The following is a 26,160-nucleotide window of genomic DNA, read 5'->3' as shown; positions in this document are numbered from 1 at the left end:
GCAGGGCTTCTGTGCCAGCATGTATGACCTACAATCCCTGACAGCTCCCTGCAACCCCAGTACGTGTCCATCAAGACACACGGTCTCCCTGCTCAAGCAGTTACTCCAAGAGCTATTTTATTTCCCTTCCAGATGCTCTGTCCTATTGCGTGGCTGGCTCTCACTCCAGACCATGCTGGATCCTGTCCTGATTCTTGGAGATCTGGGAGGGCTTTGCTGTTTTGGCTGGTGGAATTTGGCTTGCCTATTGTTCAAGGGAGAATATTGTTCATCCAAACCTTTCCACTCAGTCTCACTCCCAATAACTAAGCCTCGTATTTTGACCTCAGGGAGATGTCAGTAGTGATGCAAAAGGGATGCTGCCAGTAGCCTCAGCTTTAATCTGCATGCTGCACTTTAATTGAATTCCACAGACCTAAAAAGAAACCTCCATTGACTACATCTGATCCAGGACATATGAGCAAAGTGAGAAGTTAGCAGGCAGAAGGAACTGACTGCATGGTTGATTTGCCAGTTGGGACTTTGGGCCAAAGAAAAGAAAACCTGTAGTTTGTAACAGCTTTGAATTTTGAATCACTAGATCCACCTTTAACTTTTCCCTTATTTGTCCTTGAACATCCCTTGGAGTTTTGCCCTGTGGACCTGCAGACTGTTCACTGGGGCCAGAGCACATTCTGGTACAATTCTGCTGCTCATGGGAACCCCTCCTGAGTCAGATCCACCCAGACATGAATATGCATGACATACAATAGAACAAGTCTTTAGAAGATCCTGAAATCAGCTGGTCACTAGAAAAAAGTTCCCAGCTGTTTTTCACTGCATTTAGAAGAGCTGTTTGCCAGTGGCACTTACCCAGCATCCCTTTGTTGGAACTGGACAAGCACATATCCTTCTCAGCACTGGGAAGAACAAATCCAACCACAAACACCTCCACCCCATCTGCCATCAGTGCCAATCCTAAAACAAAGAAGAGAGTCCACTGGAAGCGTCCGTGGCCGCACTCCTCGATGATGTTCTCATACTGGTGGGCGAGCTGCTCCTCATCCTCCATCCTCTCGGCCATGAGGTCAGCACGGTCTCTGTACTCATCATCCATGGCAGGGCCTCGCTTCTTCTGCTTTTCTTTAATGTCATCTGGGTGTGGGATCCCTTGGTACTCCCCCTCATAGACCTCATCATCCTCATCGTGGCCTTCTGTGACATCACTCTGGGCATCCTCCTCCTGCGCGGGCTCCTCCCCGCCCCGGTAGTAGCCGTCGTTGGGAGCCTCGTAGTTGCCATCCTGGTACCTGTAGTCATCTGAGACCTGGTTTGTGTTTCTATACCCATCATCCATCCTGAACGAAGAGTTCTAAATGCTGCAGGTCACTGTGTGGGTATTCTAAAGTGTGTATGGATTTGTACAGTTTCTGGTGTTGGTTACTTGAACATATCTTCTCTGCGTTCTCTGGAAGTGATGGGATGCACAGCTTCCCAGCCTCGGAAGGAGAATTATATATAAAGGTTCTCTTTGACAGAGTCTCAAGCAGCTTTTGGTAATGCTTCACTTTTCAGCTGTCATTTGTGACTTGCTGGCTTCCGTGCTTTGGGTGAGAAAAGCTGCTGTCTGGGGAACAGCAAGGAACAGCAAATTGCACAGCCGGGGAGCTAGGAGGATTTGACAGGTTTTTCCTGATTCATTGTGGTGCTGAAGGTCATGTCCTGAGAAAGAGGAAACAATAGCAATGAGACAGCAGTAAGCTTGCAAGCACACATGCACTGAGTTTAATGCCCAATATTTTAAATACATGCTCGTCCTTTGAAAAAATATGGCAACAGAGGAATGTTTTTGCATCATCAAAACCCAAAGCCTCAGGAAAAAACAGAGCATTGCAATGTACCGAGTTCAGTGGGAACCCAAAGTAGAATGCCAAGTACCATGTGGTCCCAATTTCTGTCTTTCCTGGAAGTCCTGCCTCCCATATGTGGTCCTGCTTTCCACAGAGAGCAGAACAGCACTGGGCTGGGTTGCTGGAACAGAGCTCTCAGGTTGCTAAATATATTTCCACCCATCTCCTCAGAGTACACTCATCCCTGCTCCCTACAACTGGCTAGCATCATAATGAGACAAAATATGATCTTGGTTTTCATTTTCATCCAGGTCCCCACATTAATTTTATTTATTGGCTTCTTTTTTCCCCTAGTGTCTCTCCATCTGTATGCCAGATGCACAACTGGCATGCAGTGTCTGCCAAGATAAAGTCACCAAAAGTCACACCAAGCTCTGTTCTCCCCATATCTAAACATCAACAGGGGGTGATATTCACAGAGAGCAAAAAACACAAAGCTCATACAGAATCACTGCTGTCTGCAGGGAAAACCAAGGGAAGTCAAGACACATCTAAACACATACTCCTTCTGGACACCTGATTTCCATTATTTTCCAGGCAGTTTCCAGCCAGCTGGCTCTCCAGTGCTCCCCTGCCTCACACAGCTGTAGACACAGAGTTTGGAAGGAGAAGCACATGGGAAAGGGAGTGGAGTCACGCCAGAGCAGCCAGCACAGCGTAGGCATGCACAGAACGTGGACTTTGCTTTAAGCTTTGAGCTACTTGCCTAAATAAAGTGTAAATGAGGTATGGATTGACATAGGCAGGCACAAGCCTGAGGATGTGTGGGTGCTGTTACCTACACAGTCAGTTGACCTATAGAAGCGCACGCAAACGCACACGCTGTAAATAACAGCGCTATATGCAGCTCAAATGACTTCAGAGGAGAAATTCAGTAGCACTCTCTATAACAAAATGCTCAGAGGGGCATCACTCCTGCTGCAAATGCTGGGATTTTCTGTCAGCCCAAATGCTCAGGGTAAGGAAGGAGCAGGGGCCTGACTTCTCTGCATGGATTAATGGCCATGCCTTGCCTGTGCTGTTCATGGAGCTGCTCCAAAAAACTTCATAAAAACTTCCTCTGCACTTCTGCTTACCTACCTATGTATTTGTGGCCCATAATTACAACACAGCCTCTGCAGAGCCTGCCAGAACCTCTTCCTTTTCTCTGGCCCTCTGCTATTTGTCACTACATTCAACGTGTTTCCTCTTCCCTTTCTTCATGCTGATTCATACCATACATTTTGCACCAATTGAAAAAGGCAACAGGGCATTCTTCCAGGGCTCAAAAAGAGCAATCAATAAAGCAATAATAGCAATTTAAAAAATTAAAAATGCCAAAGGCATTCTGATCAAGGTATAATGACCAGGAGTCTACAGTGCAGGGAGTAGTAAAGAGAAGTATTTGCATTGGCACCAGAGCTGTTAATATGCAGGGCAGTTATTACATCTGACAACCATCAGAAGCACTTAAGTGAGTTCTACAGCTCTTGTTTCAGTGCTGGAGTGTTACCTTTAATGGTTAAAAAAAAGTCCCAAATTACTTTTGAGTCTCAGAACCTCCCAGTCCTGAAGTAACTTTCTTGATTACACAAAGATTTGTGTCATGACTGAACATCGTGTTCTCCAAGGCAGTAAAATGTCGTTCCACAGAGACATATTTTCCTTTGAAAAGTAGGGGAAGGAGCCTTTTATTTAAAGAGAAAAAACAAAAGAACAATATGTGCAAAAGAACATTAGGCCTTGCTTTGGAAGTCTTTAAGAATCATCTGCTGGCAGGTCATGCTTCAAAGCGACCTCAAAAGTTGGAGCAGGAAGCACAGTGACCTCACTGTGTTTGTCCCTTTCTGGTTGCTACAGAACTGAACTGAAAACTCATTTTAGGAAACGAAGTAACAATAACACTAATGATCAATAGCAGAACTGATCAGACTGCAATTCTCCACAGACCTTATCTCTCTTTTCAAAGGGTAAAAGTATGTTCTTAAAGACCAAGTGCTGGAAATCTTTTTGTTCTCTGTTTAAAAGATACTGAGGCTTAAAGCTGGGCTCTTTGCCTCCCACAACAACAGGACCAAAGATCACAAACTTAGAAAAAGCCTATTGAAGCATCTGGGCTCTTTCACTGACACACAAAGACTGGCATTTACCAGATGGAATCACGTCTTGGGCAGCCTAAGAAATAATGACATGAGCTGATGAGTCTCACAGACCAGTGAGAGTCACCTGTATGGGGAGGAACATGTGATTCAGAGAAAAGGTCATGGCAAAAAATGGTGACTGGGTTCCCATTCAGTTTGCAGGGATCACCCTAGGAGAAGGGGCAGTGCAGAGAGGCAGGCTGTAACTTCAGAATGCTACACTTTTTGTATTTCACACCACTTGTTTTCTTTCCTTGCCACATATGCACAGGCTGATTCACTCCAGACCTGATTCTTTAACACCCTTTCACTCAAGCTGAGCTGCATTCACTCATTAACAGCCCCATTTAGCATTTAGATGTGAAATCATGATGTGTCATAAAGATGGCAGGCTTGGGTTGCTATAATTACCCTTCACAGTGATGCATGAAGGCTTGAGACAAATTTACACATCACACCAAGCCTATTGTAGCAGGGTGGGTGTCAGTCTCTTCTCCCAGATAACAAGCAACAGGAAATGGCCTCAACTTGTGCCAGGGAAGTTTCAGACAGGATATTAGGAAAAGTGCACCATCCAAAGGGTTGTCAAACATTGGAACAGTCAGTGGTGGAGTCACCACCCCTGGAGGTATTTAGAAGACAGGTAGATGTGGCACCTGGGGACATGGTTTAGTTATGGTCTTGTGGGTCAGTGGTTGGACTTAATGATCTTACAGTTCTTTTCCATTTTAAATTATTCTAATTACAACCCTTGGCCCTGTTAAACTGCCAGTTCCCTTTCTGAGACACAAGTGGGGTTTAAACTCACAACAAACATTGGGCTCCATAAGGCAGAGTCTGTAGGGGCATTCTGGGTACCCCCAAAACAGCCTATTAAACTGAGTGTTGGACACAGAAACTGGAATACATCAGAATTCTGGATCCTTCCCTCATTTCTTTAAAATACACCACGCATCTTGCAGTTTTCTTGTACTCTTTAGCTCTTTAGTTAGCTCAGATGTTGCATACTTAGCCAGGAATTCAATCATTTGAGCTCTGCAACTTAAAATAGGAACCTAAAGTCTTGGATATCCTCATAATAGAAAAAGGGAAAAGGGATGTTTAAAAAAAGCAGATTAACACCTGCATTTGCCTCTCTGAGAGGGCATACAGTCTGGCATGCTGAGGTGATAAACTGGGGGCTGGAGGGCAGCAGAGCTTGGAGGAGATGCAGAGAAGAGAGAGTTTCTTGTGCCTGGTACTCAATGAAGAGAGCCCAGGGCTTGTCAGAGAACTGAGCCCCATCAGAGAACAGAAATCATGTCGAATTAGTGAGCAGGGCAGATACGAGAAGGGTTTTCTTATGAAATATTGCACCTTGGGGCTTGATGGGGTTTCTGGAAGCAGAGAGTGAGGATGCTGCTTTGTGGGAGCACAAGCCGTGGGTGCACACCCATAAATGCACAATGCACATCCATGTACAGTGCACAGTGCACATCCATGAACATTGCACATCCATGAACATTGCACATCCATGCACATTGCACATCCATAAATGCACAATGCACATCCATGCACAGTGCACAGTGCACAGTGTACATCCATGCACAGTGCATATCCATGCACAATGCACATCCATAAATGCACAATGCACATCCATGCACAGTGCACATCCATGAACATTGCACATCCATGAACAATGCACATCCATGGATAGTGCACATCCATGCACAGTGCACACCCATGCACAGTGCACACCCATAAATGCACATTGCACATCCATGAACATTGCACATCCATGCACAATGCACAGTGCACATCCATGCACAGTGCACATCCATGTACAGTGCACATTGCACATCCATGAACATTGCACATCCATGCACAGTGCACATCCATGCACAATGCACATCCATGCACAATGCACATCCATGCACAGTGCACATCCATGCACAATGCACATCCATGCACAATGCACATCCATGATGTGGGTCCAGCAGGGACAGAGCCAAGGCTGGGAGCTGCCACCCAGCACCTTTGTCTCTGCATGCTCAGAAAGGGAGAACACCCAAAATCAACAGCAGGAGGGAGAGGTTATTTGAACACTAAGGAGAAGGAGCAGGACAGGGACACTATAAAAATGCTTTCAAGGGATTTTTAGCATTCACCAGAATAATCCCTGTGAAACAGATGGCAGAGCAGTTTAATATTCTGCCTGAAGGACGACTCCTCCTGCAAAACATCCTCACCCCCAGTGCTGCTTTCTGCTGACAGCAATGGGAAGGTGCCCAGATCCTACAGTGACCATAAGGACATTCTGCAGTCACAAAGATGACTGTAAAAAAAAATCCTGAGAAGAAATTTTCCTCACTGAAAGGAGAAAGATGATTATGTAGATAGGTTTCTGTAAAGTTCCAGTCTCAGGTTCTTAATGAGGTTGCAATTAACAGATCAGTTTGTACACACGAAGGGACAGATTTCTGAGGTGCCTAACAAACCTCAGCTCCCAGGGGAGCAGCATCCTGAGTTTCAGGCAATGACACCAATATTGTCAGACAATGTGGCAATAAATGATTCCTGTGCTGCTGGATGAAGTGTCACAGGCTGAGTACCCTGGGCTCTGTCCCTTGGCTTCTTGGCATCTCTGTGTCCCTCCAGACCCCAGATCAGAACAGCACAACTTTCCTCTGGTGGGAATCCCTTGCAGCTGTAATTATATGAATATATGAATATATACATATATGGGCAACCTGTGTCCCCCAAACCTTAAGCCATAAATAAACCAGAATTTGGGGAAAAGAGGTCTCTGTGCTCCCAGCTTCAGGAAAAGTGCTCCCAATTCTTTGTCAGCTTTTCAATGAAGTCTTGCAGTCTAGCATTTTAATTTTTTTAAACTAAGAAAAATGGTACTTCACCTCAGGAGAACTTTGAAAAGCTCCCTCTTTCCAACTAGTATAAATTATATTAATAATTTAAAAAATTCTAAAAATTAGACTGCAATCCCTTAATTCACAACAGAAATGCTTTCAGATGAAGTCCATTATAAATTCTTCACCTTATACTATATAAAGTTGCCCTTTTCATTGGCATAAAAAAAAAAAAGAAAAAGAAAAAGAAAAGGAAATGCATGGAGATTTGTTTCAAAGTGAAACAAAATATTTCTTTTAAGAAATGCCATCCTGTCAGCTGCTCGATCCATTTTTTATTACAAACATTAAACAAAACTGATTTTTTCCCCCTAAAGAATTCCGGTTTGGAGAAATTGCATATCTTATCAACAAAAATTGTAACAGGGACTCTGATTACGCTCTCATGGATGCAAAACTATCTCAGGTATACCTTTAAGAAGACAATACAGAGAAATACAATATAGGAAAAGTAATCCTGCTATTTATATGCATATGACTAAAAGTATCTGACCTCTGTGAGGCAGAAAAGGGCTTTTCTTCCACAGGGTTTTGATTATTGTTGGGGAGTTTTTTGGTGATTTTGTTGTTGGTTTTTTGGTTTCTTGGTTTTTTAGTGGGTTTTTTTGCTAACATTAAAATTGCTTCTGCAGCCACACAATTCAACATCCAGAAGAGAGCTTAGCAATATCATCATTCTCCTGGACAGATGGCAAGGCTGGGTTCTTGGCAAGGATCCTGCAGAGGGAAAAGCAGCAGGATCTGAAGAGAATTTACATGTGAGGGGAGGTAGAAAAAGGAAATGAGGGGGCTTCAAATACTAAAAGGTAGAAAGCAAGTGAAATCAGAAGTCAAGGAGGAAGAACAGAGATTAATGGTCCAAACTATGCTCAGAATAAAGGAGGAAATGGCCAGGGAAAGATGGAAGCCCTGACATATTATTGATCCACAAACTGTGGAAAAAAATTGCTTTGTAATAACAGTAGCTCTTGCCTTCACATCCAAGGATTATAAATGTATCTGGTGCCATTTCTGTTAGAGATCAGCCCTAAGCCTTATTTATTCTTGCTTGGCTTTTTGCATCTCTCTTTCACTGCCAAAATAACAGGAGAAAAGTCTCAGAGCATAGGACCTCAGAACACTTTTGGAAGAAGTTGGCTGTGGAGGACATCACTCAGTCAAAAAAAACCCCCAACCCAATCCAATCCAATCCAATCCAACCCAATCCAATCCAATCCAATCCAATCCAATCCAATCCAATCCAATCCAATCCAATCCAATCCAACCCAACCCAACCCAACCAACTCAACCCAATCCAACCCAACCCAACCCAACCCAACCCAACCCAACCCAACCAACTCAACCCAATCCAACCCAATCCAACCCAACCCAACCCAACGCAACGCAATCCAATCCAATCCAATCCAATCCAATCCAACCCAACCCAACCCAACCCAACCTAACCAACTCAACCCAAACCACACCAAAGACTGAACATTATTTTAGGGGGTGGTTATATCAAAATAGATCACATCTCTTGCAGGTCTTCAGCAGTCCCCTTCCTTCCTTTGCCCTTCCATCTAATATTCCAATGGATGGTGGTGAAGAGGAGTGTGTCCCTGGGGAATTTCCAGGAGGAAATCTCAGATCTGAACATTGGCCAGTGAATCTGTGTGATTTAATCAGCTGAAGACCTGGTCTCTTTTTGTCAAAACACAGATCAGCCCTTGGGATGCAAGTTTCTACAGGATTTTAGACAGGTAAAGGAACACTGTTTGTATCACTAGGGAAAAAATTCCATTCTGATTCCTCTCCAGTCTCACAAGATTGGAAGTAAAATTTGTCTTTGCAATTAATGTCCAAAAGAAATCATGGTCATCAAGTATTCTTGATGGAGGACTATATCACAGTGCCAGGCTGAAAACCCATTGCAACAGGAGCAATATCAGAGCCAGTATAATATCAGAGCCAGAGGTGTCTTTTCTGCTCTTGCTCTAAAAAAATCAAGGAAGGTATATGAGTTTAGTTTTCTTACTCAGTGACATGGTAGCTGGAAGCAAAAAGAAGCTACTTTGCCATCAAAGACAATAAAACTACATGAAAGGGCATGTCACTATATGTTTTTTCAGGTGTAAAATTATGTGTTAATGGCTACAACAATTAACTATGGCTGCAAACACAGGAGGCTAACTGGGTCTGGGCAGCAAGAGATTTAAAAATCAAAGTCTGTAGCAGAGCCTACCTATAAAAATAATTTGCTTTGAACTGTGGAAAAAGAAGTGTCTTTTTTTGTAGCTTCAGAGGAGAGCACCGTATTAAGTGAAAACTAAGGAAAAAAATAGTTTCTCCTGAAACTTTTTTTATTATTAAGAAATTGTTTGATAGATATGTAACACAGGTTCAAAAACTCTCCATGGAGCTTGTTAAGCAAGCTATCTGTGCCACAGATTCTGTAAAGATGAGCAAGATATTTGAAAGTCATTGACTCGAAATTATCTGGCTTTCAGCAGATGGCACTTACTGATTGCTCCCCTACAGCACAGGTAGGACCATGGAGGGTAAAAGTCCTCTGTGCAGTGTAAAAAACATTGATTTGCTCAAAGATGCTGCCAGGGTCTCTGGGACAGGACTCATTTATTCACTGCTCCCACACTGTAGGTTGGAAAACACTGGTGCAGATGCAGCCCTGGTATATCAAGAAATGCAGGGAAACCAGAGCTGGAGTATTTAGTGTGTTACAAGCAGCCCTGATTAATTATTTAGAGAAAGCGTTTTAGTTCAAAATTCCCTGCTACAGTGTTTATTGAACTGAAGTTCTCCTACAGCTTCTGGATAATCTCTATTGATCTGTGGTGGGTTTTACACATTCCTGGGCAGGTGCACACTGTGTATGTTTTTCCACCAGGAGAAAATACCTATTTTATTATTTATCCTAGAGTCCTGCATTACACAATGTTCAGTGAGGAGAAACTGTTGTCTTTGAAGCTGAAGCATTTACAGTAGCCCTTGGATTTGGAAGCAGAGATGGATGGGGTATGAACACAAGGAATTCAGTAGTTTGATTGAACTGACCTGATTTATGCTGAGTAAGAATCTGGCTGCACTGCTCCAATGCCTTTGCATTTTTTCATTCCCATTTTTCATTCACTGGGGGAGATTCTGGTTTCCAGCACACTGCACACTAAAATGCCATTGCCTTATCTGGTGGTGGTGGTGACTCACAGCAAGGTGGCTGTGGGCTGAATTCAGCTTGTAATCCCCAATGTTATGTTATGAACCAAGGGACAGAAAGTCCCCCAGACTGTTAGAGGGAGATTATACCCCAAAGTCTGATACTCTCTTGGTGCAGATGCTTTAAAGGTCATATCCAGGACGGTGTGTGCTACAGCAAGCTGGCACAGCAAACATGCAGCAGATGAAACAAGGAACAAGCATCAGTCAAGCAGAATAAACAGCTTTTCTGAAGTTAGGGGCACAGACTAGCAAGTTGGGTGTTCATGAGAAAGATACAGAGAGGAATGTTTAACAGTAGGAGTTGGAAAGCAACAGCTTAGCAACACATATCTATATAAGGAGGGACAGACTACACATTAGGATTCCAGAGAAAGGCCATAAAAGGTCGATTTGACAAGCTGAATATGGATAATGAGTTGAGACAGATGGTGTAAGAGGATGGGAGCTAATAAATAATGAACAGACTGGCTTCAAGGAGCAAACACAGAGAGAAGTCGCAGTCAAGAGCTTAGTCAGAAGGGAGGTGGTGAAGGGGAAAAGAACAAAACCATGGAGGATGGAGGAGAATCACAGCAGGAGGGCTGGTGGGAGAGGAGTGTCTGCTTTTTATGTGCCAGAGTTTTGTGGAAATGATAGTTTACCCAAAGGAAACTTAGGAATGCATATGTCTGAGCTGGAATTTGGCCATCTTACTGAGATTAACAATTTTTTTAGCTGAGAAATTACTCATGGTCTCTAAACTTCTATTCTATTCTATTTCTTCTTCTCCTCCTCTCCCATCACCACAGTACCTAAGCAGCCTGCAGTGCTCCCAAGTCCCATCAAAGGATGGGGAAAATTCTCAGGTTTGTTTTGTACATCATGACTCAAGGCAGAGAGAGACCAAAACTGTGTCTGAGCATGGAAATGGAAATACTGTGTGCTGTGCCCCTGTTCCAGGGACCTGTGGACCAGAAAGGTAAGGATTTATTCCCAGGATTCAAAGGATTCAAACTCAGCTATCTTCCACATGATGACCAAGATAAAGGAGAGCTTTGTTTCCCATAAACATTTTCCTTAATGAGGAGCTGAGGCAACAATCCCAATCTGGACACCAAGTAATACTTAGAGATGTCCCAAGGTAGATGCAAATAAAGGAGTTTTCCCAAGATCACCTGGGGGAGCCATATCAGAGCCAAACAACCAACACAGGTTTCTGCTATTTCTTTGTCTTTTAAAATATCATAATGAGCTAGAATCTTTGAGGTTTTATTGTTTATTAATAAAGCAGCCTCTCTATCAGCATTGCACCTGGCAGCATAAACCAACAGGAAGTTGGATGTTTATGCAGACACAACAGTGCCCTGGTGCCCTTTCATGAATTTGAGCATTTCTAGGTGTGTTTGCCCTTGGACAGCTTATTAGGTTTAACCTTCCTGGGCTTGGAGGCCCTGACGAGCTCCCAGAGAGGACTGTAAGCAATAACCTTGGAAATAAACTGCTTGCAATTCAGCAGATTCTGCCTGTGTCAGACAGCAAACATCCCTGATTAACTATAAACTGCTTAGCTTATTGGCAAAGATGTGCCTCTGGCTACAAAGGGGATTTTTGTTTCATCACATTTCCAACCTGAGTTATTAAATAATGAGCTGCTTAATTAACTAATTCATTAATACATGGCTGTGATGAATAGATTTGCTCCAGTGACACAGAGTCATGAAAGCAGAAAAACCCTGAGTGATTTCTAAGTACTGCTTTCTTTCAGGAGGGATTTCATTTGAGCAAGTATCCGTATTAAATACCCCTTTCCTTCTTTTTCCTGCCTCTACCTAACAGAGCAGCCTTGAGGTCTGCTGTGCCTGTTTTCCCCCAGTACCCCATGCTCTTGTGCTTTCCCCCTTTCTGCCTTGAACCCCCATTCCTTTGGATCCATGCAGCCAAAGTATTTCCAGTGTTGTGCCACAAAATGACCCTTTGCCCAGTGTTCCCACCCTGCTGTGGCCAGGATGCCTCATCATCCCCAGTCCCAGGTGGGATGTGACTGTGGTGCTTCAGGTACTGATAAAAAACCATCAGTTATTGCCCATGATCAACCTCCTCACTGATGGAGACAAAATAACTTCCTGCACCTCCCAGCAGCCTCTGCAGAGTTGTTATCTCCTGTTTTCCGTGGTGTTGGAGTGTGTTGAGGAAGAGCTCTAGCAGAGACATTTCCACAGGCTGGAAACCCCCCTGCCATCAGGAACAGCTCTTTCCCAGCCCAGGATGCTCAGGCATCCCGAGGCAGCTGCTCACCAGCTCCAGTGGAGTGTACAAATGCAGTGGCCATGCCAGAATTCTCACTCGTTCCCAGAAATCCCCCACAGCCTGTCACAGACACAGCCAACCTTCTGCTTCCATCAGGCCTTTAATAGGCCTGATCCCTGAGCTTCCCTTCGGGGCTGCCCAATGATCAAGGCTAAAGTTATCATGAGATCAGATAAAAGGGATGGTTCTCAAACTGCATCCAGCCTCTTTCTTTTCTGCATAAGACCTCCAAAACAGTTGTACTGTGGCCTCAAGGGCTTTAAAAATTGCAAATGCACTGTTCATTATGCACCTTGCCTGTGGAGAAATACAAGTGCAAGCAGAAGCAAATTTAAAGACACTCCTTTCAAGGTTAAGTGGCAGGAAAAATACTGTTCATGGCATTTTGATTAGTTTAACCTTTTTTTGTTTTAATATGAAACACTACTGGGAAGCCTGAACCTTGTACCATAAATGATCATTTAAAAGATTCCATTATCTGGCTATCAAATTCACTAGGTGCCCCACATGTATCACAAACAAAATATGCTCACAGAGTGATGTCTTCTTCTGTAAGTGGCAATTTGCAAAGCCTGTCTGAGCTGTACCTTGAATATCTCAGATTCTCAGTTCTATGAAGAACCTACTTTTGAAACCAGTCTTGAAAAAAGTCATTAAAAATTGCCATAGGATCTGGAATATGTTGGTATCAACTTACCAGCAACTTTATGTATAGCAACTCTACATTTATACTTCTGTTTTTATACTCATGAAGAATTTTGACTCAAAAGAGAACTCAGAAGTATTTTTGCACCTGCAGAAGAGGATAATGGACAATTTGAGCACGTGTAATGAGCCCCTTAACATTTTGGAAAGCTGGGTTGCCTGGTAAAGGTTTTTCCTAAGCCTTTCTTGTTCCTGCAGGAGCCTTTAGGATAGGTCTTTGCAAGAGGAGCTCATTTACACAGAGCCTTAAACTCAGCCAATATTCTGACAACCCAAAGTCATGTGGCTTTCAGCTGTGCCATGGGGCATTTGCTGTCTCACAGTCTTCTGAAATGAGGTTTGTGCCTCTGTGGAATAGAGAAGGAAAGGATGAAAAAACTGAAACAAGGAGGAGATACTGCAGGAGCCAAAGAATGAGAGAAAGCAACAGCAGAGCGTGAGATATAGGAAAGGAGGCAGGACAGGGGATGGTGAAGGTCAGAAAGCAGGGAGAGAAAAAGGCATGACAGTATCAGTCTTGGAAACTAATGTTACCTTGAGCCAGTGAAAAGAAGAAAAATGAAAGAAAAAAACCCAAACCAATTAGGCTCAGCACTTCATAGCAGTGAGAAGGTTCTGCATTTGCTTCCCAAACACACAGAATAAATGCCTGCATTCAGGTTGGACATCAACGATGGAAAAGCCTCATCTCCCCAAATTAACAGCCACAGTAAATCATCAGGCTGTAGCAATACACCCCGTGTGTATGCAGAGAGAAAATCCTCAGCATCACCTGCCGAGGCAGAAGAAGGATTTAGCTGTTATTTATTGCTCACTGTGACTCATGCCTGTGGGTAGGGACGCGACAGTACAGATGGGAGTTAAAATCAGACTGCCAGCAGGGGAATTTATGCCAGGAGAGTTGAATTCAGGCAACTTCTGCTTATGTTTTACCTGGAATTTCTCTATATGAAAAGAGTAAAAAAAAGATTTTAAAAATACATGCTTGTGCAGACGTTTGTTAGGACTCAGACAGGTTTGATTAGAGGAGAGATGGCTTAGAGACTTTGGCAACATCAAGAACTCTGTAGTTTTCTCTAATGCCACAAATGGCACAATTAACTTAAAGCAAGCCACTTAGTTACTCTTAGGTTTAGTTCTTTGTCTGCAAAATAGCTGTAATAATTTGTTTTCTCTACCTGTCAGAGTTTGTGTGGGGAAAACAGACATAACTGAAAAGAGAATGTTGTAACCATTGGTGAAGAGCTCAAAAGTTCCTTTCTGACTTCAGATTGTCCTTGCCAAGATCAATGTGATGTTGAAATTATGCTCACACGGACAGAAACTCCTGTGAATGTGCTGTTTGTGATCAGAATCAGTATTTCCAGCACATTTCATAGCTCTCCTTCTGTTCTTCTCATTTCAGCCCTAGCCAAAGAAGGCATGCAAGGACTCTAAGAGTCATCAGACTCCCTAAAAATGAGAAGGCAGCTGAGAGAGATCCTGAAACTCGAGCATCCCCATGCAAAGGAGATGTTCTGGCTTTCAGAGGAGGGGGACAGGTATCTTTTTGACCTGTTCCCATTGTCCCTGATCCATGTGTGCTCCTTCCTGCAGAAAATGAAGTGAGGGGCATCCCTGTACCTGCTCCCAAAACCCAGACTCTTTGACCTGGAGGAGCTGTACAGCAGAAATGCCAGCTGTGGACACCCTGGAAGTGAGTTTAGTGGAGGAATACAGCTTTCAGCAAAATTTAAGCAACAAGGACCTTCACCATCTGCCTTCCTGCTGAGTCTGGGACGTGTCCCATGCACATATTAGCTGGTCTCCACTTGCCTGCAAAGTCTTGTTTGGTGTCCAGGCAGCCTCAGCCCTCTCCACACCTCAGCTGGAGCTCAGCTCTTCATGCTCAGCTGTTCAGGTGTTCAGGGGTTGAGGGACTGAGGTGGACAGCTGCATTTGGCCCCATCTGAGGATTTCATCTGTCAGTGTGTAATCACCCAGCTTCCAGCTCACATCCTCAGGGTTGTTTTGGCTGCCTCTTCTTTTGATGGTCATTTTGATAGCCCAGAGCTCCAGGAGAGCTGCTCTTGAAATTCATGTCAGGGACTGGCTGCCAGGATTTGGGCTTCAAGTGCCCCCCTATTGCCAGCCCTCCCCACAGCAGTGTTCCTCCAGCTGGGCTCTGCTGAGCAGATGCAGGGGATCAGGGATCAGGGCTTTCCTCCAGCCCTGCTTTCCCAGGAGAGCTCCTGAATTTGGCAGCACCTGCAGCCTGAAATGTGTTGTCACACTTTCTCCTACTGCTGATGCTGCTCCTCCCCAGCAGGATCGTGTCCTGTGCCCCAGCTCTGAGCTCTGTTTTCACTCCTCCCTGCAGCCCCAAGTCAGCTGGCAACTCTCCTGCAAGGCTCCTTGTCAGGACTGGCTGAAGTCCCTCACTGCCAGATGGGTCTGGTGGCCAAGTGGCTGCCAGACCAGCACACACACAAGACCTGTGCTGGGTGGAAGGGAAGGCACAACAAGGCAGCAGCTTCTGAGAGACCTCTGTGCAGTGTCTGCCTTCCCTACCCTCTGTGTGGGCTCTGCTCCCAAGCATGTTTTGGAAGAGGGAAAATATCTCCTGCAATGGGGAAGAAAAGGAAATTCCTATTTGCACACTAACCTGTGGAATAAAAGGCAAGGTCTTGGCAGCATTAAAAAGCAGGGATTGGATTTATTTGAGGGAAAGAAGGTTGGTTTCATCTGAGTTTCTTTTTCTACAACATTTTTTTTTCTACTGGGAGAACTAAGTTCTTCAAGACATGAGGCAAATACCAAAAGAACTTCACTCTGGTGTAGGCTGATCTGTAAGAATCCACCCAGAAGTTTTCTTGGATGTATTTGCTGGTGCCAACTGTCAGAGAGGGCATCCCAAGCTAGATATTTCCCAGGCTGTCAGTCCTGGGCAGCAGTAACAGGAAAGCTGTGGAATGTTTTTCCCTTCACCTGCTACCCTGGAACTACTGACACAGAAAAGACACCAGAAGATAAAGTGATATCTCAGCAAATGGCTTCTGCTCCCCACAGGGAAGAGAGAATTACAGTCTATCACACCTGGAATAAAGACAAAATAAATGCAAGACTTTTGCTAGAAGCAGGAATGCTGGATGATGTATGGGAGAAGGCAGGAAGAAGTGGAGTGTGAGAGCAGGTGTCCTCCAGATGACAGGCCTGGGGGGATTAGCTGGCAAATTTCAAGGGGATAACAAATACTTCAAGGCAGATCATGTTAGTGCCTCTTCAGGGGAAAAGGATAGAATATCCCAGGTGAAGAAAGTGGCAAGGAGGTGATGATCAGAAGTTATTTATCAAAGTGTAACCTCACACTTCCTTGTCAGGGAGCCAGGGAACAGCCAACAGAAGGCAGGGGGATATCAAGCCTTTCAGCTATCCCAGACTAGATAGGCAAAAAGCTGCTTTCTGATGGCACTTTGATGATGAATACAAAGTCTGGTGGCTGCAAAATCTTTCTGGTTGCCCAGCACTAAGCACCCAGAGCACAGAAACCCACAGTACCAAGGCAGGCAGGAGGGGCAAGAGATGAGCAGTCCTCCTCCTGCTCGCATGAGAACCCTGCAGGGAAGTGATGGTAGGAGACCATCATGGACCCATGATTAACATATCAGTTTTGGACGTTTTACATAGAAAGTTTGTTCTCTGAAACAGAATATTTTTAGGGCTCTGTGTGACTGCCATCTCTATTTTCCATTTTGGGAATGGAATTGAGTGTTTTCTACCTTCCAAATATGCTTTGAGATTCTTGGGAACAGAGGTAGATAATGTTGCATCTCTGCTGGACAAGGGCATCCAAAATGCTGTTGCTTGGTAAAACTGGTGTGTTTGTGCTGCAGACAAGGTTGGTTTTCAGGGCTGTGGAGTTGCTGCTTTGTCTGAGCACTGAATTCCCTCGTCAGCTTTTCCAGCGAGGCGCAGATATGAGGAATCCAGGTAATGAATATGGAATGAGGACAGTGCTGAGTCTCTACAGCCCCTGCACACGTGAAAACCTCAAAGAGATCCAGAGCTGGGAGCTGAAGGCATGGACGTGCCTGTTGTGCTTTAAGCTCTGTGCTGGAAGAGGGCCAAGCACCACCTGCCTCTTTTCCCCAGTAAATGAGTTTACTGCTGGGTTGGGATGAGATGGGCTGTAAAACTGGTCTGCTAGGAAGGGTCTGTTATTTCCAAATAAAACAAATTTCTCAATTCCCTGTAGAGAAGCTGAGAGCTGGACATAGTGGCAGCTTCCATAGTTACCAAAAACCCCTGGCTGGGGCTGGGTCCCGTCCAGACCTCCAAACTTTGAGGTGCTGGTGCCCAGACTTTTCTCCAGGACTGGCCCATGGCCTTTAGTGGAAGCAGTCATGGGCCACCTCCCACAGCTGTGACACATGGATATACCCTGCTCACTGCTTCCCATGGCCATGTGCTGCTGTTCAGGGCTGCTCACACCTGTAGGATCCAGGTAAAGCCTTTTTTTTTGCACAATTAAAGAGCAATAAAGAGCCACACTATACCTCCAAACTAATCTGAGCCAGGTACAACAGCCTCCAGGTGGAGCATTGGGTCCCTCATGGATTTTTAATTTTTAGTGAGACTTTATCTCATAAAATTTGGTGTCTAAAAGGTCTGTCTGTCCTCTGCAGAGTGTAGGTGACAGCTTTAATTTCTTCCTAAGTGTCCCCTGTGCAGCTGTCCTCATCTGGGCTTTCCTTCCAAGGTTCTACAGGAGGTCTGTTCAACACCAGCTGCATGGAGCCTGATTTTAGGGTACCAGAGTTTGATGCAGAATTGAGAACATTGCAGAAGTTTGCTGTCTGTGAGCAATGTACCTTGGGAATTCACTGTGAGATGAGTGGGATTTTCTCTGGGAAATAACTCCCCCTAATTGTTTCGAAATCACTCTCCTCCCTTGTTGAAAACAAAGAAAATGTCTCTTCCTGAGGGTTCCCAATCTGTTGCTGTGTCTGAACGTTGCAAATTGTGGGGGAACACCCCTGTGGTCAGAGCTGGGTGACAGCACAGTGGTGCCACTCACTGCAGAGGATTGCAAACGTAGCAGGGCTTTGTGAACCCAGGTTCATCCCTGATATTTGCCACATAACCCCAAGGCTGCCTCAGTGCTGTTCCCACAAACCAGCAGCCCCTGCTCTGCTCCTGTAGGGCACCCACCTCTCTGAGCTCACAGAGCCCTGGTACAGGCAGGGAAGTTCTGCCTGACTTTTCTTTCTACTTCTCCCATTTCTGGCCATTTGCAGGAGAGAAGCTGCCTGTGCTCTCTGCAGCAAGGGGTTCCCCTGAGCATGACACCCTTGGCTCATGGGCAGGGCTGATTGCTTCTGGTACAGTAACCCTGGCTGCCAAGTGAGGGCAAAGCTGCTGATCCTTCTGCAATTGTAAAGAAATAACACCCTCAGCCCCTGCCCCAGCCCAGCTCCTTCCACCCTCACCTGACAAATCCCTGCTGTGCTGCCACAGATGGCACAGGCACTGCTGACTTGCCCTGCTGAGCTCTGCAGCTTTCTGCCCTCCCTGGCTCCTCTCTAGCTCAGCCACTCTGTGGGATTTGTTGTTCTAACACTCCCCATACACATTTTAGGAACTCACCAGCGACACTGGCTCCCCTGCTGGTCTATTCACCCCTGAGCTCTGGGATGCTGATGAGCAGTGTCTATATTCAAAGGGTGCTAAAAACCACCATGCTTTGCTGTAGGAGACAGAGTTGGAGAATCTGAAGCAGCCCCCTGAGCTGTTTGACTCTGAGAAGGGTAAGATCAGAGGATATTTAATTAGGTTTCTAATTACAGCAGGTATTAACTGTCATAAAATCACCTGCGTTGGGATCCCAGAGAAATGTGAGCTGGAGATTTCAGAGATATGCATTGCATAGATACACACAATTATTCCTTTTGGCTTGATCCCAGCTGCAAGAAAAGTGAGCTGCACTATCAGTGGCTGAATATTTAACTCTAATGTGCCATTTATTCTTTCCACGATAAAAGCAATGTAAAGAAATTACACTTGGGTTCAAATACCATCAAGACCCACTGTATTTCAATCCTAAGGTAAAATCAAAATAATTAAAAAATGGGATCACTACTGGAAAGCCCACATATTACTTGAAGAAAAACCACCTTACCTCTCTTTTTCTGCATCTCTTCTGAAAATACAGCCCTGCTGAAAGGAGCAGACATTGTTTCTTTCAAATGATTCTGACTAAGAGCTCAGAAAATGGGGAATCTACTAGAAATAGGGGGAATAATTTTGAAGATTAAACCAAAAATCAGTCTGTTTTCTACTTCTTGCTTGTTTGTTTCATCAGGCTGATATAGCAGGAAAAAGCATCAAAAAATAGATTGGTTTTCTATGAAAAAGAGGTGCTAATCATGCATTTTCAATGCTTTTTCTTTACATAAGTAGTATTCTTCATGAAAATTTGGCTGGTTTTCCCCGATTCACAGTTCTGCAGTGGGTTCAGTAATTTTCAGTGTAAATGGACAAAGGGAAACATTTACTTCTCAAATATTTCTAATTTGTCCAGAACAAATCCCTTTTCTTTTGAGAATAAAAATTTTGGATGAGCATTCTTTGACCAGAGGGAAGGAACATGTTCTTCAAAGAGAGACAGGGAGTTTTTCTTTTCCATGAACTATTGGCTTCACTGGGCATTATAAAGCTGGACCCAGCTCTGTTGGGACATTTGCTGCAGATGCAAAAGCCTGAAATCCAAACTGATGCTGAAGTTTAGGCAAAGCTTCCTGACAGCAACAATTCTGGGGCTGAAGGACAGCATCTTGAGGGAATAGAGAGAAACCTCATCAGTGGGGCTGCTGAAAATCAAACTGCTGGCAGTCACCTGTAAGTGTGAACCTGCCCTGACTGTACCACTGAGACAGAAGTTTTTAGAGACCTTGCTTTAACTCTTGTATGAATTAAAGATGGAAAAGACACCACAGCATGGTAGGAGGGGGTCAGTGCTGCTGTTGGCTTCCAGCTTGCACAGGGTGTGAGGAGCAGCTTGTTCTGTACATCTACAGTGGCAGGTAGATTAAACATCAGCTGGTACCTGGCTGCTGAAAAGAGCATCCAAATGCCACCCAGCATTAAGGGGATAAGGCCAAGGCTGCCAGGAGATGTTAAATCCAGGGAACTTCATCTGTCTGTGTGTTTCTCTTGAGTCATTGCTGCTTTTGCAGTGGAGGAGCCCTTCACTGCAGGCAGAGCAAAGTGCTGCAAGCCTCAGGGAGGGTTGAGGTTGATGAAATATAGATGGGAGCCTGGCAGGCTCCTCGGGCTGGGTAAATACATGCACAGTAATTGACTCCCATCTTCAAGCAAGAAATGCTCTGCATGAGGATGCAGGGCAGGCTGGTTTGGTAAAGTGTGACATGCACACACTGATTTGACTCAGCAATTGCTGAGGAAAAAAGAAAGAAAACCCCTCCTCTGTGATGAGTAACTGAATAGTAACTATCAGGTAACCCCATTTTCAAACTTTGTCCCCTTTTACTCCACCTGTTTTCCATCACCCACTCAGAAGATGCTATCTCTGATATCCTATAGAGGAGGCATCTGATGAAAGCAGAGGCAGCACGGGCACATTACCCCAATCCAAACACTTACAGTCTCCGTAACACTCCCAAAGAAAACATCTGCCCACCTGGAACTGGCAGGAAATGGAGCTGCTGATGCACAGATCATGCCATGGCCACAAGCCAAGGGCAGTGGTTACTGTCCTAATGAACATTTGGTAACAGCTCTTCTCCAGCTGCAAGGACAGGAATTCCCACTGGGATGCCCTGAGTTCGTGGCTGCTCCCTGTGAAATCACTAAAGGCTTTGATTGAGGCTCCTGCCTGTCCTTTCTATATCAGCTGGATCCTGGGAGATCTCTGCCTTTATGTGTTTTAACCACACATGACTGCCCAGAACAAGCTGCTGCTTCTGTAACCACAGTAAATAAATTATTTCTAGGCTCCTCTCAGGAGCCTGTCATGCTGAACTGGATCTCCCTCACTTGGAGCAAGAAAGATTCCCCTTCCTAGTGAGAATATGAAACCTGAATGACCATGCCTGTCAAGGGCAAGGCACAAGTCCAGACCTGAGCAAGCATGAGGACGTGAAATAAAGCCATGTAATAAGATTCTGGACTGAAATCTCACATAGATTGAACCTCATGGTGGAATCTCACAGAAACAGCAGAGCATCTCCTGCTCAAGCATTTTGAAACAAATATTAAAAATTAGTTTTGCTAACAGCAGGGATGAAATTCACCCCAAACCCACTCAGCTCCAAGCTGCATCTGTGGACAAATTAGTAATGCCTGGTATCCTATATCTGCCCACTAATTAACTCAGCAGCCGCTGCCAGAGTTAATCAGGGAAGCAGCTCCATTATCCCCAGCACCCCACAGGGCAGGGATGCAGCAGCTGCCACCTCCCACCTGCAGTAAAGGCAGGGCAGGAGCTGCTGGTTTTGTTTGTGGATATCTGTGGCTGTTTCTGGGTGTTTCTAGGTCTCTGTGGGTGGATCCCCCCAAGCCCTGCACCACCACTCCTGCAGCCAAAGAGCTTTTCCCATCCAGGGGAGATCCCTGCACAGAGAGTGCCTCCCACACACTTTACACTGATAGAACAGAGGGATTAAAGGAAGAAACTGAACAAGAGCTACTCTTATTAACTGGAAAAAGATAAAGATTGTCTCCTGTAATTCAGATGTGATGGAGCCCTGAGCCCCCACCCCACAGCTGCCTTCCCAAAGCATCTCAAGGGGAAAACCCTCTCATTCAGGAAGATGTGCAGGAGATCAGGACCCCTGGGGAGGGCCTGAGCTGACCTATTTACCTGGGGGGTCTAATTCCAATTTGTGGGGTTGGCAGGCTGGGCATTCCTTCCCATTGGAGGGAAAAGCTGTGTAGCACAGATGTAACAAACTTCATTTCCTCACTTCTGTGCATTTCTGCTGAGCCACGTGGGCTCAGATGCTGTAAGCCTGCCAAAATCGTGGTATTATTTCAGAGCACATAGGAGGGAAAAACCCTCTCGACAATAGTTAATTAAATAATTACAATGAGGTCTTGCATTTTTCAGTACACTGTTGGGAGATGGAAATTCTGCATGGTTTTTTAATCAAACGGCTTTATCTAAATCCAGTAGGAATTAAAAACTGTTTCAGAATTTGATTTTTAAATGTCAAAAGGAATATTTTCTTTTGGAAATCTTCCAGATGGAATATGTCACAGTGCAAAAACTTTTCTTATAATTATGGAAAAATAACTGAAATTGAAGAGCTACACTAGATGCTCTGAAAGAATGAAAAATATGCCAAAACAATAGCAAATTATTTTCACCATGAACCCACATCCCATTTTAACAGGAGTCTTGATTTTTTATTTCAGTTTTGTTATGGACCACAACCTTGGGGCTATAGATTAATCCAGATTTGCTCAGACGAGAATACATCCATCAGCCCTGCTGTGACTATGTTCTTCTAATCAAATGCAATTAACAACTGTCATGAAACACTAAAAAACCACTTACAAATTGCTTAATGACTCCCATAAACTGAACAGACTCATGTAATTTTTGAAATCAAGTTTCAATTAGAAAAGAATTGAAAGAAATATGAAAGAATAATGAAAACACAGATTCTGCTGTGGATATATCACCTTGGTCTGAGAAGGAAGATAAATATGATCCCTTTTTTCCTTACCATTGGGGGAAAAAAAATAGCTGCTAAATGCCTTGTTTTGTGTAGTAAATCTTGGCCAGTTCACTCAGGCTTTGCTTGCATCTTTACTCACAGGCATTTCTACAGACTTCTCTTCCATAGGATGCAACCATCAAATTCTAGAAATATTTAATAAAATTATGATAAAATTTTACTTAATTTACAGATAAAACAACCAGAAACCAATTCTCAATGATGATGTATTAAAATAAATGCAGTCCAATGCAAGGACTAAATTGCCCTTGCAGGAAGGATGGAAATCCTGTCTCTCCTTCCTCTGTCTGAACCTCTACATGACCCAGAGGAACTCTTCACCCATCCTGTGCTGTTCCTCCAGGCTGGACAGCCTCCCTGCCTGCTGGGTGGCCTGGTGCTTTCAGGACAGATTATCCTGCATCTCTGCAGATTACAGCAGCATTTTAATCAAGTTGATATCTTTTCTCTGTTTATACTTACAGTAATTTCACAATTATAAGCCGCACTGAGTATAAGCTGCACTTATGGGTGCAGCAAGTTTTCATTCTTTGTCCATACATAAGCCACACCTGATTATAAGCTGCACATTACAATACAGAGTGTGATAAAAGGTATCTGTTCTATCACCATCTGTTGAGGGTGGGGACAGTGATCCTTATCTCAATGGCAGATAATCTGCTAATGGGCCATCCATTGAAACCAGGCAGGGCATTGTTCTTTATCTTTTCACACCCCATTCTTCCCCTAGCCAGTCATTTTCTGCTCATGGCCATTGAGTCCCACTGTGGGACTGATAAAATTACTGCATCCCATTGGAAGTTGCTCCAGCCAGGGGGAAGAGCCCAACATTTCTTACCAAGATAAAAACAGAGGTTTTGGGACACTAAGGGAGCCCCTTTCTCCACTGGACTCCAGAGGAAAACCGGATTTCTCCACATCCCCACTGGAGCTCCAGAGGGAAACTGCCCCTTGTACAGGAGCACTGCTCCAACTGAGCCACATCTGTCACTGCAGGAGGATGCAGCCACCATGGAATGGGACTGCTGCCAACACCCTGCCTGATGGGGTGTCAGGTTGTACTCTGACTGTGTCAGGGTTTGGGGTTTGTTTCTTTGTAGTACTGTATTTCTATTTTAATTTCCCTAGAAAAGAACTGTTATTCCTAATTCCCATATTTTTACCTGAAAGCCCCTTGATTTCCAAATTATAATAATTTGGAGAGAGGGGGTTTACATTCTCCATTTCAAAGAGAAGCTCCTGCCTTTCTCAGCAGACACCTGTCCTCCAAACTAAAACAGCAACTTTTCGTTCTTTGTCCGTATATAAGCCGCACCTGATTATAAGCCGCACTTTGGGTTTGGACCAAAATTTTAGTCAAAATGGTGCGGCTTATAATTGTGAAATTACCACTAATGAGATCAGAGATATTTTTCCAAAGATTTCCTTTGGTCACAGGACAGATTTGTGTGCTTGTTTTGGACACTCAGACAATGAAGGGAGCTTTCTTTTCCTGCTCCAACGTGCCTTTTCTGACAGCATAAAGTGACTAAATGTCTCAGGCCAAGCTGGGCTGCTGTGCCATTCCCTACAGTCACAGCCCCACAGATCAGCCCTCTCAATCTCTCACACTTTTGGCCCCTACCTCTAATCCCAGCTCTCCTCCTGTCTCTGCCTTTATCCTATAACTCATCACAAATCCTTTCCCCCTACCCTCTCTGCCTGCACCTCCATCCCTCACTGTCTCTGCCAGGGTTTTGAGGGTGTGTGGGAGCTGCTGTGTGAACACACAGACCTCAGGTGTTGGCTCCCATCACACCCAGCCTTTGAGCACCTGCAACAGCCTCTGAATGCCACAAGGTCTCTGACAGCTCAGCCTGACCCCCACCTGCAATCCCCACCTCCCTGAGCACTCCCACACCTTGCCTCTGAAAATGAGGAAGCCAAACCCACGTCCTGATGGTTCCTTTCCACTGAAACCCACAAAGCTGTTTTGGGTCTGTTTGTATGGTACGGTCAGATGTATTCAAACAGAGACTAATTTCACCAGCACAAACCTTGTCCTCACATAACTTCATTTTCCTCCAGACAGAAGCTTTTCAAGCAACAGCAACAAAACCCTTTCAATATTTAATCAGCTGCGTGGCCTGGAACAGCAGGGACCAGCAGCAGCTGCCTGGCACAGGGTGGGAGAGGGGGGATGAGGGCTCTCATCCTCACCAAGCCTCTCTCCATCCTGAGAACTTGCCTCCTCTACAAATTTTCTCTGCAGAAAACCAAATGGAAGCCCTGTTTCAGCCTGATGTTTTAGCTGTGACAGCTTTCAAACAGCATGGCTTTGGAGCACCTTATTTTTCATTCCTCCCTTCCAAATTCCCTGACGCTTCCCAGGTGTAAATCTTCCTTCCTTTCCTACTGATGGATGGGAAATTGCTGTGCTCAGCACCCTGTAATTGTGAGTCAGCAGGACTTGAGCTCCCTCCCATTCCTTTCTGGTTTTAGAGCAGGCAGGGTGTAAGATTTGGCTACAGACAAGCCTTTGCAGAGTTTGCAGGGGGTGTGTGGGGGCAAAATTAGGCTGTTCCTAATCTGTCCTCATTCCCTTAGTGCCTGTCCTGTGTGTGTCAGAGGGATTACAGGAGCTGAAAGGACATCATCTGTCATGGGTTAGCTCTGCACCATTCAGCACACACTGTTGGGAGCCACCATGCTGAAGGAGGGTAGCTTGGAAATAAAGCTGAAGGAGAGACCCCAAAGTGACTTTCCAAAATCATGTCAAAGCAACAAATGTTTTTGGTCAGAAATGGTCTATGAATGTTTCCCACCAGAGGAAACTGATCTCTGCAATATCCCCAGAACCCAGCCAGGCTCTGGTTTGTCCCTCCCCTGCTGCTGGACACCCTGGGCTGGAGGTGAACGTGCTGCCCTGCACCCCCAGGCACTAATCCAGGCACAGCTGCAGCACAGGAAGCATCTCTGATGCTTTCAGTGTCTTAGTTCCTAAGAACAAAAGATCCTCTCTTGCTAGAATTATAAAATAGATACTAACAACCAATCCTAAACACCTTTACCTAAAAGAAGAAGAAAAAGAAAAAAAGCACCAAACGCATATCCAATTGGTGATAAATAATAAGTACAAAATTAATTACTCTGCTCTTAATTCCCATCCTATGGCTCTGAGAATGCAAAAGGCATTCCCCATCTTCCCAAGGGTGTCCCAGCATCAGAGCATCACCACAGACCTGAGGGCAGGGACTGGCAGTGGTGACAGCAGGATTTGTCATGGAGATGGGCTCCCTGCTCCTGTCGTGCTGGTCACAGC

General features: G+C 44.7%; 1 protein-coding gene across 4 annotated transcripts in view; it reads right to left on the bottom strand.

Annotated features, from left to right (window-relative positions):
* Positions 1-26,160, bottom strand: part of SV2B (synaptic vesicle glycoprotein 2B) — a 66,158-nt gene that overhangs the window by 29,370 nt on the left and 10,628 nt on the right. For 3 of the 4 annotated variants that reach the window (XM_033070578.1, XM_033070576.1, XM_033070579.2), the window contains one exon: positions 853-1,701. In XM_033070578.1, the coding sequence (XP_032926469.1) occupies positions 853-1,336 (484 nt within the window). In that variant the 5' untranslated portion in view covers positions 1,337-1,701. Of the gene's footprint in view, positions 1-852; positions 1,702-18,744; positions 18,769-26,160 lie in introns of those variants that run through there. The other variant, XM_033070577.2, reaches the window with a different exon arrangement.

The sequence above is a fragment of the Catharus ustulatus genome, chromosome 12 (assembly GCF_009819885.2).
Source record: "Catharus ustulatus isolate bCatUst1 chromosome 12, bCatUst1.pri.v2, whole genome shotgun sequence".
Lineage (NCBI taxonomy): Eukaryota > Metazoa > Chordata > Aves > Passeriformes > Turdidae > Catharus > Catharus ustulatus.
The sequence above is the reverse complement of the archived record's forward strand: the minus strand, read 5'-3'. Positions and strand labels throughout refer to the sequence as shown.